This window comes from Pteropus alecto, unplaced genomic scaffold (assembly GCF_000325575.1).
Source record: "Pteropus alecto unplaced genomic scaffold, ASM32557v1 scaffold21, whole genome shotgun sequence".
In the NCBI taxonomy this organism is placed as follows: Eukaryota; Metazoa; Chordata; class Mammalia; order Chiroptera; family Pteropodidae; genus Pteropus; species Pteropus alecto.
Genome location: NW_006436282.1, coordinates 16,605,343 through 16,624,373, shown reverse-complemented (window position 1 = coordinate 16,624,373; position 19,031 = coordinate 16,605,343). Strand labels below are relative to the sequence as shown.

Here is a 19,031-nt window from a genome sequence, read left to right as displayed (position 1 = left end):
CTCCAAGGCCACACTCTCAGAATTGTGTTGCTTTTGTTCATAAAATGATCACAGTCATATTACACTGATCTGAAGGACATATAACCCCTTAAAAATCATTTTGCCTCATTTGTATTTCAAGATGAATTTCTACAGACTAGGTAAGTTTTTCTGATGATATGCATATCAGACATTTTGAAAATGACTTGAAATGTTTTCCTAAATGTTTTCAGAAAATCAGTTTATTTTGTAGTTTTAGCCAAAAAGTGCCCTTTTTGTCATTGATTTCATCTAGCATTCATAATTTTTTTTTTCATACAGTGAATTCCTTAAAAAAAAAAAAAAAAAAATCATGGACTGGCTTTCTGGTTGGTTTTCAGGTGAGATGTGCTTAAGGCCAGAGCTCTTCCTCAGTATTCGATTTTTCCAATATTTGAATATTTGATGTTTTGTTTTTTTTAATACAGATAGGTGCTGCATTTATATCTGCTGGTTTAAATTCTGTCATACTTCACTTCTAGCCTTTTAGTGTGGCAAATCATGTTTTACTTTCAATTAAGCATTGGTAATAGAGTATCTGGTAATAGCTAGGAAATTATTCTGTAACTGAATTTGTACTCACCGCATATGGATCATTCTTCATCTGCAATGTGCCCCAAATGAAGCTTCATTTTCCAGATACCTTGATGCAGAATAAAGTTTTTCATCATTAGGTGCAGCTTGATGTGTAATATCTTTTATTTTTGGTTTGTTAAATAAATGTGAACGTTCTGAATTTGATCAAATTAAAAACTTAGATTTTTGAGTAATATTATATCAGTCTCAAGTTAAGCACCAATATCTACTGGTAAATTATTTTCTCCATTCCGTGGTACTTAGTGTGAACCTTGGTAATACTGTTGCATATGAACTAAGAACTACAGGCTTTAAGTAAGAGGACCAGTGGGGTGGTTATGTTTTTAATTTAAAAGTAAGTTTTTGGCTAGTCCATTCTACAGAATGAGATTTATACTTAAGCAAAATTAAAATCTGAGCAGAGAGCTCAGGTGAAGCACAGGGGACCAGTGATAACTCTAGGAAATCCTGCTGGGATGTCAGGAATAAAGACATTAAAATTTTAGTTGATGATCATTACCTAAAATCTCCACATCCAGATGTCAGTTAGCATGAGTGCCAAGACTTGTTTTGATAACAACTTACCCAATTAGGTGGAGTTTAAGAACTATATTTTTAAGAAGTGAAACAATCCCAATTTAATATGTCTAAAACAATATCATTTTATTCACATTGGAACTCCACTGAAGTCAGGGATGAAGTGTCATCTTCCATTCCAAGAACGAAGTCTTCAGGTAATGTCTCAGGTGCTATCTGAGCTAACTGGTCATCATAAGAACGTAGGGTCCATAATTTCTCTAATTCGTAAGTTTCTCTGGTTTCTGGAAGCATCAAATGAATCACCATGCTGCCTATCAAGGACAGATAAGAGTTAAAATGAAGCAGTGCTTTTGCTTTTATTCTTGTGATCTCAACCCTCTGACAGTTCACAGTATAACTACAGACACTCGAGCAGTGGTTCTTAAAGTGTGGACCACAGATGAGCATTTGGAAATTTGTTAAAAATGCAAACTGGACCCCATCCAGCAAAATACCATGGAGGAAGTGCCGCTGTGCTTTTTTCTCTGTGCATCATACAGAGAGGTACAGGAGGTACATGAAGTCAATATGTAACATTACTCAAGCATTAATTTCACCTTAACTTTATTCAAGTGACTAAAGGTGAGGTCTAAAAGGTTTCTCTTGGGAGACAATTATCCAAATATGTCACATTTCTGTACATCCTGCAAGCAAAGCGCTACCTTTTGTTCTGGATTATCTTTTTAAGGATGTTTATATGGTGAATAGTCTCAGAAAGATACTGTCTTGAACAGAAGGCAGGTTTGCTTATAGCAGTGGTTTTCAATCAAGGACATTTTTGATTTTCATAATTGGTTTGTACAGAGAAGGGATATTGCTCTACATCCTGCCCACTCCCACCAAAATTACCTGGTCCAAAATGTTAGTAGTGACAAAGTTGAGAAACCCTTATAACCTTGCTAGAAAAAGTGTCTTCTGCCAGAGTAAATGCAGGCCTGCTTCCTGTCCATTATAAAAGATGTGGATATCCTAATCTTAGGGTTCCTCTCAGAAATGTGCGTGCAAACTTTCTGTTGCCCTATAGAAACAGGGTTTGCTCACTACTGCTATTGCTGTAATAAACTGTCCTTCATCTCTAACCCTGGAATAATCTTGAGTTTTGGCTAACTTGTTAGCTTAAAAGTAAGATAAAATCTCAGACCCCTGATCATTCTTGACAGTTACTGTTTCTCTCTTTGTAATAAGTACCTTGTGGGGAAATACTTTGAAACTCTATATTAATACCCACATTTGTTAGGTCTTTTCAAAATTCTAGTCCTGTGCCTGGAGTGTTCTTCACCTTTACCTCAGCTGAGTTAAGGCCAAGGTTACGTGGATCCCAAGCTTTCTACCACCACTAAGAGATCTCTACCATGTTATCCATCCTATTCTCTATCATTTTTCTGACTTGTGTGACTAATTATATGCATACCAGGTTAGGTGAACATTTTACCTGTAAGACCATCTGGGTTATAAAGAAACAAATTTCAAAAATTTTACATGGAAAAACACCCAGCAATTTGATCTCAATCCCTTTGCAGCTGAATATAGCTTAAGATTAGTGATATACCAAATATTTATCTGTAAAAAGTGCCAAAATAACTTACCAAAGTCCACGCAGAGCCAGTCATCAGTGTCCTTCCCTTCAATCTTAACATGAGGCTCACTTTTACATTTCAGGAATTTGTACTGAAAAAAGGCAGGGCATATATTTAAAGTGAAAAGGTATGGGGGAATCTGCTCATACTGAGGGTCTGGGGGTATTATTCTTGGTCTCGATTTGATAGCTAGCTTGTTCATTCCTCATACTTTGCCCCATAATTAATAACTTAGGGAAATTATTTCCCCCCTAAATCCTACTCACCTTCTACATCTCTCTCCTGAATCCTCCTGCCCAAACCCTTCTGATAAGGCCACCCTACTCATTCACCATGGTGTATTTGATGCAGAAGGCTAAGCTCATTCAGAGTCTGGTCCTCACCTACCTTATCTCTTCTGTCTATCCCAGCTTTCCTTCACTCTCAGGGGAGGCAGATGCTGCCTTCCTGTTTTAAGGCCGGGTCTTCTCAATTCAATTGATTCCACCTCAACTACCTTTACGACAATGTTAATGGGACTTTATCATCCTTGTTTCTATTTCCAACAGAGACCATGAATAGTCTAAAACATAGATACACTAATATCACAGGAAAGAAGACACTTTAAGTTGAAAACTATTATGAGATGAAGAACAACAATGCGAAAAGGTTCCATTAACCAAGATGCCAGAATATAGAAATACGCACAAAAAAATCAGAGCTCCTAAACATGAAACACTGACAGAAATAAAGGAAGAAACAAATGGCAACACAATAATACAAGACAGGGGTCCCCAATCTTTGGGCCATGGACTGGTAGCCATCCATGGCCTGTTAGGAACCGGGCCATACTGCAGGAAGTGAGCAGCAGACAAGTGAGCAAAGCTTCATCTGTATTTGCAGCCGCTCCCCAGTGCTGGCATCACTGCCTCAGCTCCACCTCAGATCATCAGGCATTAGATTCTCATTGGAGCACCCATCCCTGGTACCAAAAAGGTTGGGGACTGCTGATATAGGAGACTCAATACCCCATTTTCAATAATAGAACAACCAGACAGAACATCAATCAATAAATAGAAATCCTGAGCAATACTACAGAGCAACTGGACACAACAGACATTAACAGGACATTCCATCCAACAGAAAAAAAAAATTTTTCTTAAGAGCACATGGAGCATTCTCCAGGATAGATCATATGTTAGGCTACAAAACAAGTCAATAAATTAAAAAAAATAAATCACATAAAATATATTTTCTGATCAATGGAAAGTAGGAATCAGAAGGAAAACTAGAAAATCCACATATATGGAAATTAACACACTTTTAAAAAACCAATGGGTTAAAGAACAAATCACAAGGAAAAATTAGAAAATATTGAAAGAAATTAAAATACAACATCCCAAAACTTAAGGGATGCAATGAAGACAGTGCTAAGAGGGAAATTTATAGCTATAAATGCTCACGTGAAAAAAGTTCTCAAATCACAAACTTAAATATACACCTTAAAGAATTAGACAATGAACAAATTAAAGCTAGTAAAAAGAAGGAAACAATGCACAGAGAAAAACAAGGCAAAAATCAATGAAAGCAAGATTTGGTTCTTCAAAAACATCAATAAAACTGACAGATCTTTAGGTTAAGAAAAAAACAGATGACTCAACAAATCGAACAAGCAAGGCAACATTACTATCAGTTTTAGATAAAGGATTATTATAGTGCTATGAACGACTGTACACAAATTAGATAATGAAATGGACAAATTCCTAGAAACATACAAACTACCAAGGCTGAATCACAGAAAAATAGAAAGTCTGAATGGAACCATTCAGTAACAGCAATAGGATTGAATCAGCAATCAAAAACCCCTCGACACAATTATATCTCAATTTTTTTTTTTTTTTTTAAAGGAAAACAGGAAAAACGCCTCCCAGCAAAGAAAAGCCCTAGACCAGATGGCTTCACTGGTGAAGTCTACCAATTACTCATTACAAAAACACAAATTCTTCTCAAATTCTTCTCAAAAAAATTGAAGAGGAGGGAACACTTTCTAACTCATTCTATGAGACTAGCTAGACAAAGACACTATAAAAAACTACAAACCATAAAACTTCTAGAAAAAAACATAGTAAACTCTCTGATATTGCTATTGGTAATTTTTTTTCCTGATACATCTCTTCGGTCAAAGGAAATAAAAGAAAAAATAAACGGGACTACATCAAAAAAGTTTTTGCACAGCAAAGGAAACCAACAAAATGAAAAGACAACCTACTGAATGGGTGAAGAATTTGCCTATGCTACATCTGACAAAGAGTTAATAACCAAAATTTATAAAGAACTCATACAACTCAACACTAAAAAACCAAACAATCCAATTAATAAATGGGCAGAAGACCTGAACAGGTATTTCACAAAGAAGAAATACAGATGGCTGACAGACATGAAAAGATGCTCAAGGTCACTTATCATCAGAGAAATGCAAATTAAAACCACAATGAAATATCACCTCACACCTGTCAGATTGGCTATCATCAATAAATCAAAAAACAAGTGTTGGTGAGGATGTAGAGAAAAGGGAACCTTCACACACTGTTGGTAGGATTGCAAATTGGTACAGCCACAATGAAAAACAGTTTGGAGGTTCTTCAGAATGTTAAAAATAGAACTACCTTTTGACCCAGCAATTGCACTTCTGGGTATTTATTCAAAGAAAACCAAAACAATAGTTTGTAAAGATCTATGCACCCCTATGTTCACAGCAGCCAACATATGGAAGCAACCTAAGTACCCTCCAATAGATGGCTGGATAAAGAAGTTATGTACATATATACAATAGAATGTTACTCAGCTATAAAAGATGAAATCTTAACCATTTGCAATGACATAGATGGACCCAGAGGGTATTATGCCGAGTAAAAGATAAATGCCATATGATTTCACTTAGATGCAGAATCTAAGGAATAAAAGAAACTAAACGAAAACAGATTCAGATACAGAGTACAAACTGGTGATTGCCAGAGGGGAGGAGGGTTGGGCTGGGTGAAAAAGGTGAAGGGATGAAGAAATACAAGTTAGTAGTTACAAAACAGTCACAGGGATATAGAGTACAGCATAGGGTGGGTATACAGTCAGTATTATTGTAATGGCTGTATGTAGTGCCAGATGGCTGCCAGAGTAATTGGGGGGATCATAAATTACATAAATGTCTAGCCATTGCACCGTGTATCTAAAACTAATATAAAAAGAAATCGTCGAATTTATAGGAATAAAAAAGATGGCCTTGAATAGACTGATGCTAGAATGCAATGAACTGAAGAGTATAAATCGACTATACATCTGAGTTCCATACATCTGAGTCCATCTCCCATCCACCATACCACAAGAGAAGGGAAATTCCATTTTGAAAATAATGAGGAAGGGAAAAAATAGAATGAGTTATAATGAAACACAAAGGAGGAGGCATGTCAGGTTGTCAATCAACACCATTTATAATACAGTAACCAGAGCCACAACCTTAGCCAGAAGTCCTCTACAAGTGGTATAGGAGATGCTCCTGGGTCAAGGACGAGGTATTCCACAGAATGTGACTCTGGGAGCACTGATTTCTCCACTCACACATATGATGGGACACTGCTGAATGTCAGTAAGCCAGGGGTCAGTCCCTGAGATGGGTAGTAGATGTGCAGGGATTTACTGTTAGACTAGGACTCTAGTTGATGAGAGACCGAGGATACAAACAAAAGCAGAGCTGGACCAGACCAACTCTATCTTGTCACCTCGGCCATGGGTATCTTCCTTTTGTGCTTCCTTTTGTCCCCTTACCTTGAAACACCACACTTCTCACTCTCTCAGCTCTCACTAATTCTATTCCAAGTATGGAAGGCCAAACTGTTCCCCAAAACCTACATAGAGAGGTCATTGACTGTAATGCCTAGCAGTAACTAGAACTCAAAGCTAACGCATGGAGACTAAAAAACAAGTATGAGCTGTTGAGTGGAACAAAATGAAACAAAACAAAAAACCACAGACCAATATCCTTGATGATACTGCTGCAAAAATCCTCAACAAAATACTAGCAAACCAATTCAACAGCATATTAAATAGATGACAGATAGATAGATGGATGATAGGTAGGTAGATGGACAGGTAGAGTCCCCAAGTGAGTGGGAATTATTCCTGGAATGTAATGATGGTCCCATATGAAATCGATGCAATAAACCACATTAACAAAATGAGGGATAGAAACCTTAGGATAATCAGCCCACAGCTATTATACTCATGGTAATACCTATCCTCAAACTATTCTAAAAAAAGAAAGGGAAAGCACCCAAACTAATTCTACAAGGCCAGCATTACCAATAACAAAACCTGACAAAGAGATCACAAAAAAAGAAAATCCAAGGCCAATATCCCTGATAAACATAGGTGCAAAAATCCTCAGGAAAATATTAGCAAACCAAATTCAGCGATACACAGAGATACACCATGATCAAGAGGGATTCATTCTAGGGATGCAAGGTTGATTCCGTATCTGTAAATCAATTAACGTGACACACCACATAAAATGAAGAATATGATCATATCAATAGATGCAGAAAAAGCATTTGACAAAATTCAACATCCATATGATAAAAACGATCAGTAAAGTGGGTATAGTGGAAGCAAACCTCCACATAATGAAGGCCATGTATGACAAAGCCACAGCTATCATCATACTCAATGGTGAAAAGGTGAAAGGAAGCTCTATCAAAATACCAATGGCATTTTTCACAGACCTAGAACAAATAATCCTAAAATGTATATAGAACCACAAAGACCACAGACAGCCAACGCAATCTTGAGAAAGAACAAAGTTGGAGGTATCATGCTCCCCAATTTCAGAAGTACAAAACAGTATGGTAGTTGCACAAACACAGACATATAGATCAATGGAACAGAACAGAGAGCCCAGAAATAAACCCATGCTTACATGGTCAATTAATCTACAACAAAGGAGACAAGCATATATAATGGGGTAAACAGAGGCTCTTCAATAAATGGTACTGGGAAAACTAGACCACTTTGTTACACCACATACAAAAATAAACTCAAAATGGATTAAAGACAAATTTAAGACCTCAAATCATAAAACTCCTCAAAGAAATCATAGGCAATAAATTCTTTGACACTATCCTTAGCAATATTTTTTTTGGAAATGTCTCCTCGGGCAAAGACAACAAAAGCAAAAATATACAAACGTGACATCAATCAAAAAAGCTTTTGCGCCACGAAGGAAACCATCAACAAAATGAAAAGACAACCTACTGAATGGGAGAAGGTATTTGCAAATGATATATCCAACAAGAGGTTAGTACTCAAAATATATAAAGAATTCATACAACTCAACATCAAAAAAACAATCTTTAAAAAATGGGCAGAGGACCTAAATAGGTATTTCTCCAAGGAGGACATATGATGGCCAATAGACACATGAAAAGATGCTCACCATCATTAATCATCAGAGAAATACAAATCGAAACCATAATGAAGTGTCACCTCAAATCTGTCAGAATGGCTATTATCAAAAAGAGCAAGTGTTGGTGAGGATGTGGAGAAAAGGAATCTTCACGTACTGTTGGTGAGATTATAAACTGGTGCAGCCACTATGGAAAACAGTATGGAGGTTCCTTAAAAATTAAAAACAGAACTACCATATAACCTAGAAATCCCGCTTTTGAGTATTCAAAGAAATTGAAAACACTAATTCAAAAAGATAAATGTACCCCTATGTTCACTGCAGCATTATTTACAATAGCTAGGGTATGGAAGCAATCTAGGTGTGTATCAATAGAAGACTAAAGAGAATGTGGTACAAATATACAATGGAATGTTACTCGGCTATAAAAAAGAATGAAATCTTGCCATTCGCAACATGTATGGACCTAGAAGGCATTATGCTAAGTGAAATAATTCAGACAGAGAAAGATCAATACTGTATGATTTCACTTATATGTAGAATCTAAAAAACAAAATAAACGAACAAAACAAACTAATAGATACGGAGAACTAATGGTTGCCAGATGTAAGGGAGGTAGGGAGATGGGCAAATAAAGGTGAAGAGGATGAAGAAGTATGAACTGCCAGTTATAAAATTAGTCATAGAGAATAGTCAGTAATGTTGTAATGACTATGTATGCTGTCAGATGGGTACCACGCTTATCATGGTGATCACTCCTTAAGGTATATAAGCGTCTAATCACTATGCTGTATACCTGAAACTAATATAATATTGTATGTCAACTATAATTAAAAAATAAATTTAAAAAAAAAGCAGGGACATGAACATGTATTTCTACACTCACATTTATAGCAGCATTATTCATAATAGCCAAAAGGTGGAAACAACCCAAATGTCCATTAACTGAAGGAGATAAAATATGGTATTAACATACAATAAAATACTCTGACACATGCTACAACATGGATAGACCTTGAAAACATTATGCTAAGTGACATAAGCCAGTCACAAAAGGACAAATAGGATATGATTTCACTCATATGAAGTACTTAGAGTAGATAAATTTACAGACGGAAAGCAGAATGGTGGCTGCCTGGGTCTGGGGGGAAGGGACAATGAGAAGTTACTGTCTAATACGTACACAGTTTTCATTTTGCAAGATAAAAAAATTCTGGAAAAAGATGGTGGTTGTACAATGTGAATGTACCTAATGCCACTTAATTGTACACTTAAAAATTGTTAAAATGTTAAGCTTTAGATTACAAATATTTTTATCACAAATGACAAAAATTTCCTGACCTTGCTTTTTTCTCCCTCCTCAAAATTTTGGTAAAGTAATTTCTATTCCTCTGCTCTTCCTCTTCCATAGAAACTTCTCTGAAAAACCTCTTGCCCTTTTTATGAGTAAGCGGTCACTTGTAAATCTTCATCTTACTCTATCCCACTATTATGCCTGACAGAGACCCTGGCACCTTGTCTTATAACTCTTCTTCCTGCTCTTCTGTTTTTTTTTTAATCTTCCTTTGCTTTGCCATGTTGCCCCAGGGCTGTTTTCAGCCCCCTTATTTTTACCTCCCTTCTCTAGGCAATTCTAGCTATTCTTTTGGTCTTAATTATCCCCTCTATTACCAATGTTCAACAAAGTGAAAGAGGTATGTTCCCTGTAGAGTGGTATCAGAATCAGCTAAAGGCTGCCAAGTACATTTTCTTCCTCATTTTGATTCATATTCAGTCCAGGAATATGAATGCTTTCCCTTTTTACAACTAGATCTGTGAATCTAGAGGGTGAGGACTAAATCTTTTTCATTTTTATCTTCCCAATACCCAGAACAGTACTTGAGAACACTGGACATGCTCAAACATTTGAATCAAATTCTAAGCCATCACTATCCCATGGAACTTTTTGCAATTATGAAATGTTTTATAAGTGCAGTCCTCAACCTTTCTGGCACCAGGGACGAATGCTCCTATGAAAATCTAATGCTTGATGATCTGAGGTGGAGCTAAGGTGGTGATGCTAGTGCTGGAGAGCAGCTGCAAATATAGATGAAGCTTCACTCGCTTGCATACCCCTCACCTCCTGCTGTGTGACCAGATTCCTAACAGACCACGGGACAAGTACCCATCTGCGGCCTGGGGGTTGGGGACCACTGTTTTATAGTGTGCTCTCCAATATGGTAGCCATTAAGCCACATGTGGCCACTGAGCACCTGAAATTTGGCTAGTACAACTGAAGACTGAATTTTCAATTTTAACTTATAATTAAATAGCCACACATAGCAATGGCTACCACAATGGACAGCACTGCTCTAGAAATCCCTCTGGGTTACATTTACTGTCTTCTAGTCTGCCTCAGGTTATTTTTTAATATATTTTTTCCTTGTGGTCACAAGAGGCCTGACTTACTAGGGCTAGACATTTGTCTCCATAACTTTCACTAACTTTCACTAAAAATATAAAACACTCATGCAAATTCTGAAAATTTGGGCTTCTTATATAATCATATGATGGGTTCACTTTTCAAGTACTGCTCCTCAGCCTGATGCACTAACACTACTCCATTTAGCTAATGGTTCCAAAGAGAAAAGAAAGCATCTTACCATTTTCACAATGTAGTAGGCCATGGCATGTAAGTGTCGGGTAGATGTTCCACTAACAATCAGAAAGTAATCTGTATATTTCATTTCTGGAGGAACCTTGATCACGCAAATGTCTCTGGCATTTTCCTGCCTCAGAAGTGAAACCAGAGTATTGATGTCAAACTTGGGACCAGCATGATCTGAAATACACAAAGATTTGCTTATGTCGGTGGCCAAGTAGGAGACAGACACTGTATGCACCCAAAGATACAGGTGATTGACAGTGGAACTGTTCCATGAGGGTATTTAGATCTAAAATGTTTTGAAAGAAGGCAGGGCCCAGGCCTTCTGGAAGCTGAACCTGGGCAGTGGTTTTCATATAGTACTGCTCAGCTTTTATAGAAAGGGTGCTCAGGCTACACAGGCAGCGTACATCCTTTGCTAGTACCAATACAAGTAGAACCATACATCAGCAATAAATAACTTTCTGTTCACTGGTACTTGAGGAAATGAGCAATACACCTCAAACACAGAACTGCTATACAAAGAAAAACAGCAGCATAAGTTGGGGAGGTGGTGATATCCTGGGGCATATTAAATTGAACTGCGGGCATAAAGAATCACAAAACTAGAATTGTGAGTTGGAAGGGCTCTCAGCATCTGGTTCACAACCTTCACCTGATAAAGAAACTTAGGCCTAGCAGAAAGTATGTGGCCCCAAATCGACCAATGAGAATTAAAATTTCAATAGCAATTCTCATTTCGAACACTCGTTTTTCTTAAAAAACCATTTGGGCTACATAATAACTGTTATCTTTGAAAATCTATTCTTTTCCTGCAGAGTTAGATACGCTGTTTTTTACCTTACAGTATCACAGTATATAAATTTATTGCTCTCTTAAGTTCTACAAGGGACTCCCGGGGACCTAATGCCTTGTTCACAACACTTCTCCCTCTCATACACTATCTTTCCGCAAATGTGATCTATTTGTCATTTCTCAAGTGTCTAAAACCTTACAATGATTAGAGGACCTTAAATTAGCCCCATTTCCTGTTAGCGCTTCTTACACACCTCCTTCGCCCCAAGCCTCTGGCTCTTCCTCAGAATCCTCACGCCCGACACTATCAACAAATCCACTTCTCAGGACCCTAAGAAGAGTTTGAAAGGGGATAAGGACGGTGTGGTCGTTCAGACGCCTGCGGTTTTGGAGACGTCAAATCATCTCAGTTCCTTGACTGCGAAACGGCAAAGTTGGCGCCAACAACCTGTGAAGTGCCCTTGGAGCTCTGGATCTGAAAGAGTTTTGTGACTCCAAGAGACATGCATAAACAGGGGGACTCAGAGCCTCTTCAGCTGGGACCCGGCGCCCGGCTGCACGGAGGGGGCCGCCGCCACCCTCCTCCATGTCCGTACCTGCTGTGCCTAATTCCGGGCGCCCCTCGCCAGCTGCCCACTCCGCCCGCTCCTCCAGACCCGGCCCACCATGCAGGCCGCGCGCACGGCTGAGGGTCAAGCAGGCCCCGCTGACCGCTGGTCCCGCCGGAAGCTGCCCCGCGGCCAGCAGCGGAAGCCGGGACCCATCGCTTGCCCCAGACCCCGCTCGCGGGGACAGGGCCCTACGCCAGAGAAGCGTCCCGAGACGCCGCGCCACACAGCCGCCGGGACCCATCGCCGTCGCCGCGCCTCGACTCACGGGGCGGGGCTTAATGGAGCCCGAGCAGCTTTTGCGGCTTTCGATTGGCCAGGTCAATGAGGCGCGGCCTGGAAATTTGACGTCAGAAGCGTGGGCGGGACCAGGCCCGGAAGGCGGGGCCGTGGGCGGAGTCTGAAGCCCGCCCGGGACCGCTGTGGCGGGGATAAACTAACTCGGGATTAGGTTTTGAGGAGTCCGAGGACCAGTAGTAGTGCCTCACCTTTCTTTGCCCTATGTCGTAGTGACGCAAAACGTCGTCCTTTTTTCTTGTTTTTTGATCTGCCTATGTTCACTGGAATGTAAACTTGAGGAAGGCAGATTTTTTGTTTGTTTTTAACATTTATTTCCACAGCGCTGGTACTGAATGAACGGAAATTGCTGCTGATGATTAGATTGGAATTAGGATATAGCATTTTTTAACCATTTCCCATTACCAAAAAAATTATCAGGATTCTCTTGAAATCCCAATAGGAAAATCTATTATACAGGGGTGGGTGGGGTGGGAGGGTGGGAGGCAGAGGTGGAAAGGATCGTTTGGAAAATGCTTTTTTTAGTAGGTCAACCCTTCATGTACGTTCCCCATATGGACTTGTTTATGCCAATGGACTGCACTGTGGGACCCACCTCTGTGAGAATAAGGAATGCTGAGGTGCAGTTACAACACTAAACCACAGACAGGATTTGAGAGCTGAGAGATCCCAGGGGGAAAAGTCACTTGCCTGTGGCCATGCTGGAACCAAAAGCATGTTCTGAACTCCTGGTCTGGTGACTTCTGAAAGGAAGAGGCCCCTAGAAGGGGAAAAATGCCTGGAACAGTGCTAAACACATAGTAGATGCTCCAAATGCTTGATGCATTATTTAATTTCTTTATAAGAAATATCTCTAAGTACTAATTTTGGAGAAATTAAAAACTAAGGAAACTAATACAAGCACCTATGTGTACCACCCCCAAATATTTACAATCGTTTTGAGTATAAGAATAAACTATTATGGATAAAATTAAAACTCATCGTCTACCTCCATTTCCCCATAGGCATGGATTTGGTGTTTCTCCCAGCTTTTGCCATTAGTTCCACGTTCCCACCCTTTTCTCTGAACATCTCAAATTTACTTTACCGCCTGTTTTTAACATCTCATTTAGTGGATCATCATCCCCTAAATCTCCTGAACTGTGGACTGTATTCACTCCAGGATCTCCCTGTAACAACTAATCCATTGTCAAATCCTGCTTGTGCTACCTCTAAAACATTTTTTGAATCCAACTTCTGTCTTCATTCCCACTCTTCCTTCCTTAGTCCACACCCTCATAAGCTTTTGTCTAATTGCTGAGAAAGCCTCCTAGCTGGCTTTCTGGTTTTCAATCCGTCTCTGCTCTTTCCACCCTCCATGCTGCCATGCTGCCATCTAGAATTACTTTAGCCTCTGCTTTTTGCTGTTTTCCAGACACACCATAACCTTTCAATGCCAAGCTTTGCACATGCTATTCCATTTTTTGAGTGCCCTTCTTCCACTTTTTCACATGACAAACTCAGATTCTGTAACTGAAACATTAAGACATCACCCCCTACTCTCTCAGATGGTCCTTCAGAAATCTCTCATCCCTTTGTTCATAAAAATGTCAGGATGCAGCAGTTGTTTAAAAGAAAAAAATGAGGGGGAGGGGTTTGCTTTGCCCTTTGTTTTCTATAAAATGTGATTCCTTTGATTTCCTAAGGAGGTTTCTTCTGCAGAAATCCTCCTGACTCAAGCCACTCAAGGGATCTTTGCTTCCTTCTTTTTGCTGCCGTGTGTTCTCTTTAGGGCTCTGAAATAACATGGTTATTATCAAATTAAGATCCAAACAGTTCTTTCAAGGGGGCCCATCGAAAAAATGTTAAGTAGCAACAGCTGTGATGAGATGTTGGGCAAATCAGAATGGCCTGCACTGATTATAAGTCAATAAATTAAAGGTAATTCTAAATTAAAAGGACCCCAGTTGAGAAGAATTCTAAGCCAGTGTTCTATTTCAAGGGTACTTCCTTGCCTCTACTTTTCCTTCTCGCTGAAATGTTCAGATTCTAGGCTACATAGGCAGTGACAGCGGTGCAAACACTCGACAAAACATGCTTTCATCTTCCTGAAGAACCCACATGAAGGCTTTCCCCTTGCTAGACGACATAAATGACTTGAACCTTTGCTTTGCCTTGCTTTTGTCTTCACACTGGGTCTGCTTCCCTCCACTAGGTGACCACATCAAGAATGGTCCCCCTGGCAGTGACAGAGTTTAGATATCCGGTTCCTGAGCCATGTTTTTCTGAGGTCCCCTACCTACATGATTACAGACACTGCTCATGCAGAAACTACCACGGATTTGGGTGTTAGGAGTTTTAACTAGAACAATTAATCTACATGTAGCAGTTAATCATGTGAGAAAATCCTAAAGACCTGGAGTTTGTGGGATTTTAAACAGTAGGTAACTAGCAAGTTGCCTTGAAGTAATCATTTAATGGTTATTGAATTGAGTTACATGGCTTTGAAGGGTTTCTCTACCAAAAAGAGACTGATGAGGCACTCCAGCAGCAGCACAGAGTCTAAGGTTTTAGTTTCACGGGGCTTACCATGTAGAGGAAGAAAAAGACACAAACATGTGAAAAAGGGAAATAACAAGAAATATTTAAATAATAGTATATATCACAATAGCATGTTGCCTTGTGGCCATTTTAAAACATGACTCTAAATTTTTCAACACTTTTCTGTTGAGAGGTGGTGTCTATGTCCCTTCCCTTTAAATCTGGAGGGGCTTGTGTTTCAACCGGTAGAACATGGTTGAAGTGACAGTATGTGACACCTGAAGCTAGATTATGCCACTTCTTCCTGGCTCTTTCGAATGGCCCTCTTGGCATACTCCCTCACAGAGCACAAATACTACGTTGTGGAAAGGTCTAGGACACGTGGAATGGCCACATGTATGTGCTGTGGTCTACTGTCCCAGCTGAGCCCAGACTTCAAGTTTTCTCAGCTGAGGGAGGCCCCAGACATGTGAGTGAAGAAGCCTCTGGATGATTCCAGCCCCAGCCCTGTGAGTCTTCCCAGCCAAGGCCCCAGACACCATGGAGGAGAAACAGGCCATCCTGGCTGTGCCCTATCCAAATCCCTACCTACAGGATCTGTGAACACAATAAAGTAGTTATTTTGCACCTCTAAGTTGGGATCTTTGTTATGTAGCTAGAGTAACTGGCACCCACCTTGATTCCAAACAAACTGTTCAAATTGTGTTATAAAAGTTCAACAGACAGCCCAATATGAACAGAGAACTCAATAAACATTTTTTTTGAGAATGTGTGGAAAACGGGAGAAAGCATTTTATGCTGGAAGGGAGAGGATAACTATAGAGAGAACAATGCGAGCCCCAAGGCTGAAGGCAGGCAAGGGACAAGTTTGATTCTCGGTGGAGTGAATAAACCAAATGGCCAGCAGGAAGGGTCCTGGCACGAAGTAATGGAGCCATGACGGTGGAAAGGAACATGGAAAGGAAGTTTGGTGCCAGACTGCAGAATGACTATCGCTTTTTCAATCTTGACAAACACAGTTCATATATGAGTTGTGAACCCAAACGCAGGGCCCCAGTTATTAATTGTAACACCAACCTACTATTCTCCTACTTAGAGCACATCACGATGCAAAGTAGTGATTTTAAGGTTAATCTCGAATCCTATATGAACAAAAAGTACCTGATTATTTACAGATGGCAGGCTTCCAAACTTGCCACCATAGACAGCCTTAGAGGCCACACCAAAGAGTTTGGATTTTCCCTGTAAGTGATAGGAGAAGGCTTCTTAATACCAGTTTGAAAATTCCAAAGTTATCTTTTCAAAGATGGTCTTGGAAACAATAAACAGTATGAATATGAAGAGAGAAAGAGAGACACACTGAGAGAAACCATTCGGAGGCCATTACTATAATCCAGGTCTGAAGTGACAACGGCCTGATGGAAGAATGTTGGAGAGGAAAGGACAGAGATTTTGTTTTTTTTAAAAAAACTTAAAGGTGCTTATTATTTAAAGGGTTGTATAAACGGGTTCGTCATTTAGGAATATTTTAAAGGGTCTCCTCAGGGATAAATGGGGTAGATGAGCACATTTCCATTGCTCTCTTCAATAACCTTCTGGGATTGCTTAGGGGAGACTCAGGCTGGGCTGCAATCAAAACATCACTGGCTGTCAAGCCAGGTATCCCCTCAGCAGATGTTTGATAACTCTGGGGCTCAGGACCAATTGGTAAGTAGCCATTTTCATACCATCTTAAAATGAAGGAAGGCAACAGCTGGAAACTTTGAAACGCAGCTCATCCGCTGAAGCAGTCTTCTGTTTTCAAAGCTGAGCTTTCTGCCATGGCCCTGAGAGGAGTCAGTGACCATGGAATGTTTCCACGGCTACCTCTCATCAGGGGATTTCTAGGGTGACAGGAGTCAAGTTCTCTCATTTTATAGATGAGGTGAAGTACATTTTGGGGGTTAACCATCCATAGTCACTTGTGAATTCAACCAGAAATAACATTCTTAAGTTAGAGGGTGGATTTTGTAGGAAAAGGCAAAGAGGTCAGGGGTTGGCGTTTCAAAGCTCTAGGCAATTTTGAAGAGAATCGCTTAAATTTCATCCCTATTAGGTTGTTTGGACCACACATGAGGAATAAAAAAGACTGTTAACTCATTCTTTTCAAATATTATAAAATTTTTCTAACATATAGAATAGTGGAGAGAAAAACTAATGAACTACCCAGATTTAGCAAATCTTCATTTTGCTACATTTCAGATCTTTTCCCCTTTAGAACTAAACTGTTACAGATTCAGCTAAAGTCCCTTCACCGCTCTCCCTAATCCCAGGCCTCTCTCCATCGTTAGTGATAAGCATTTCCTTGAATTTGAGGTGTATCATACTCATGCATGTTTCTATTCTTTAACTTCCTTTGAATGCATAAACAATTTAAAGGATTGTTTTAAATGTTTTAAATTTTACCTAAATATTATCACGCTGTCCCAATGGCTTGCTGTTGACATAGCCGTGCTCTTTTCATTTACATTTCCCCAGTTACTAGTGTGGCTGAGCATCTCTCCATACGTGGATTGGCATTTGGATTTCTTTTGTGGATTGTCTGTCCATGAACCTTTACCAATTTTTTTTCTAGTGAGTTGTCTTTATTTTAAAATTCTTTTTAGAAGTTATTTTATTCCACTTAAAAATAAGTAATATTTGACCACTACTAGAGAATACATATAGCATGTGGATAAAATATTAAAAATAATAACAAAACAAACCTACGAGTCAGTTTGAGTGATAAAACATGGCCAATGCTATTGAAATCCCCGATCACTGCTCCCACAACATAGTTCTTCTTCCCCAGAGGCAACCACTGTGCCGAATTTCATATAGTAATTCTTTGGCCTTCTCCTCTACAGGCTTATTACATATGTTTGTATACATTCCCATATTGTTTGGTTTTTCCATGATTTTGAAAACTTTACATAAATGGTATCATATTGTGTGTATTCTTGGCAATTTGTTTTTTTTCTGTCAAAATTACGTTGGTGAGTCTTTCCTCTTGGTGTTTATAGCCATAGATTTATTCATTTTCACTAATGATTAACATTCCATTGTATATCTCAACTGAGTTATCCGTTCTACTGTTCAGGGACATTTGGGTTGTTCCCCATGCTGTTCTGAATATGCTTGTCCGTGTCCCCAGGACCACATGTGCAAGGGTTTCTTGGGGCATTCTACACCAAGAAGTGAGACTGCTGGAACATGGGTGTGTGCACCTTCAACTTCACCAGATAATGCCGATTGTTTCCCAAAACTGTTGTTTCGGTTTAAGCTCCCAACAGCAAAGTACACATGTTCCGGTGTTCTCCCTTTCACCAACACTTGATTTTATCAGATTTTCTTTTTCATTTTTGCCAGTCTGGTGGGTGTGAAATGATGTCTCATTGTGTGATGATTTGTATCCCTAACAATTTTTTAAAAAATAATCTGGGCACTAATCTTTTATTAGTTACATGTATTGAAATCATATTCTTGCAGTCTGTGCCTTTTCATTTTTAATCAACGTTATTGAGGTATGTTTATATAAAATAAACACAACCAATTTTAACTCTACAATTTGATGGTATTTGACAGATGCCTACAGCTGCGTAACCATTACAATTATAGTATAAAATGTTTCCTTTGCTCCCAAAAGTTCCTTTGTGCCCCCAGTTGATCCCCTCCCCCAATCTCTAGTCCCAGGCAAGCATGGATCTGTTCTCAGTCACTATAGTTTTGCCTTTTTCAGGGTATCATATAAACATACGCGTTATGTCTGGCTTCTTTCATTTAGCATAATGCTTTTGAGACTTATCCATGTTGTTCCATCTATCAATAGTTCGTTCTTTTTTATTGTCAAGTCGTATTTCATTGTGTGGACATATGCCATTTGTTTATCCATTCCACAGTTGATGGAAGTTTAGGCTGTTTCTAGTCTGTGGCTATTACAGGTAACATTATTATGAACATTTAGGTAC

General features: G+C 39.3%; 1 protein-coding gene across 2 annotated transcripts; it reads right to left on the bottom strand.

The window, feature by feature from the left end:
* Positions 1 to 504: 504 nt before the first annotated feature.
* On the bottom strand, positions 505 to 12,517 carry MALSU1 (mitochondrial assembly of ribosomal large subunit 1). Of its 2 annotated transcripts, XM_006911990.3 has the most exons (5): positions 12,217 to 12,517; positions 10,824 to 11,002; positions 2,760 to 2,841; positions 1,266 to 1,445; positions 505 to 661 (listed from the first exon to the last, which is right to left on the bottom strand). In XM_006911990.3, the coding sequence occupies exons 1-5, from the start codon at positions 12,470 to 12,472 to the stop codon at positions 612 to 614; spliced, it is 747 nt and encodes a 248-aa protein (XP_006912052.1). In that variant the 5' UTR covers positions 12,473 to 12,517; the 3' UTR covers positions 505 to 611. The 2 variants fall into 2 exon arrangements, with proteins under 2 accessions (XP_006912052.1, XP_006912053.1); XM_006911991.3 differs by lacking the exon at positions 505 to 661 and having other exon boundaries at positions 1,232 to 1,445; positions 12,217 to 12,516.
* Between the last annotated feature and the right edge of the window lie 6,514 nt (positions 12,518 to 19,031).

Excerpts from the sequence above, each read along its gene's own strand:
- MALSU1 (XM_006911990.3), bottom strand. The coding sequence starts at position 12,472 with ATGGGTCCCGGCGGCTGTGTGGCGCGGCGTCTCGGGACGCTTCTCTGG. Across the intron at positions 2,842-10,823 it reads CCTACTACATTGTGAAAATG|TACAAATTCCTGAAATGTAA; the intron begins GTAAGATGCTTT and ends GCCTTTTTTCAG. Across the intron at positions 1,446-2,759 it reads CTGGCTCTGCGTGGACTTTG|GCAGCATGGTGATTCATTTG; the intron begins GTAAGTTATTTT and ends TGTCCTTGATAG.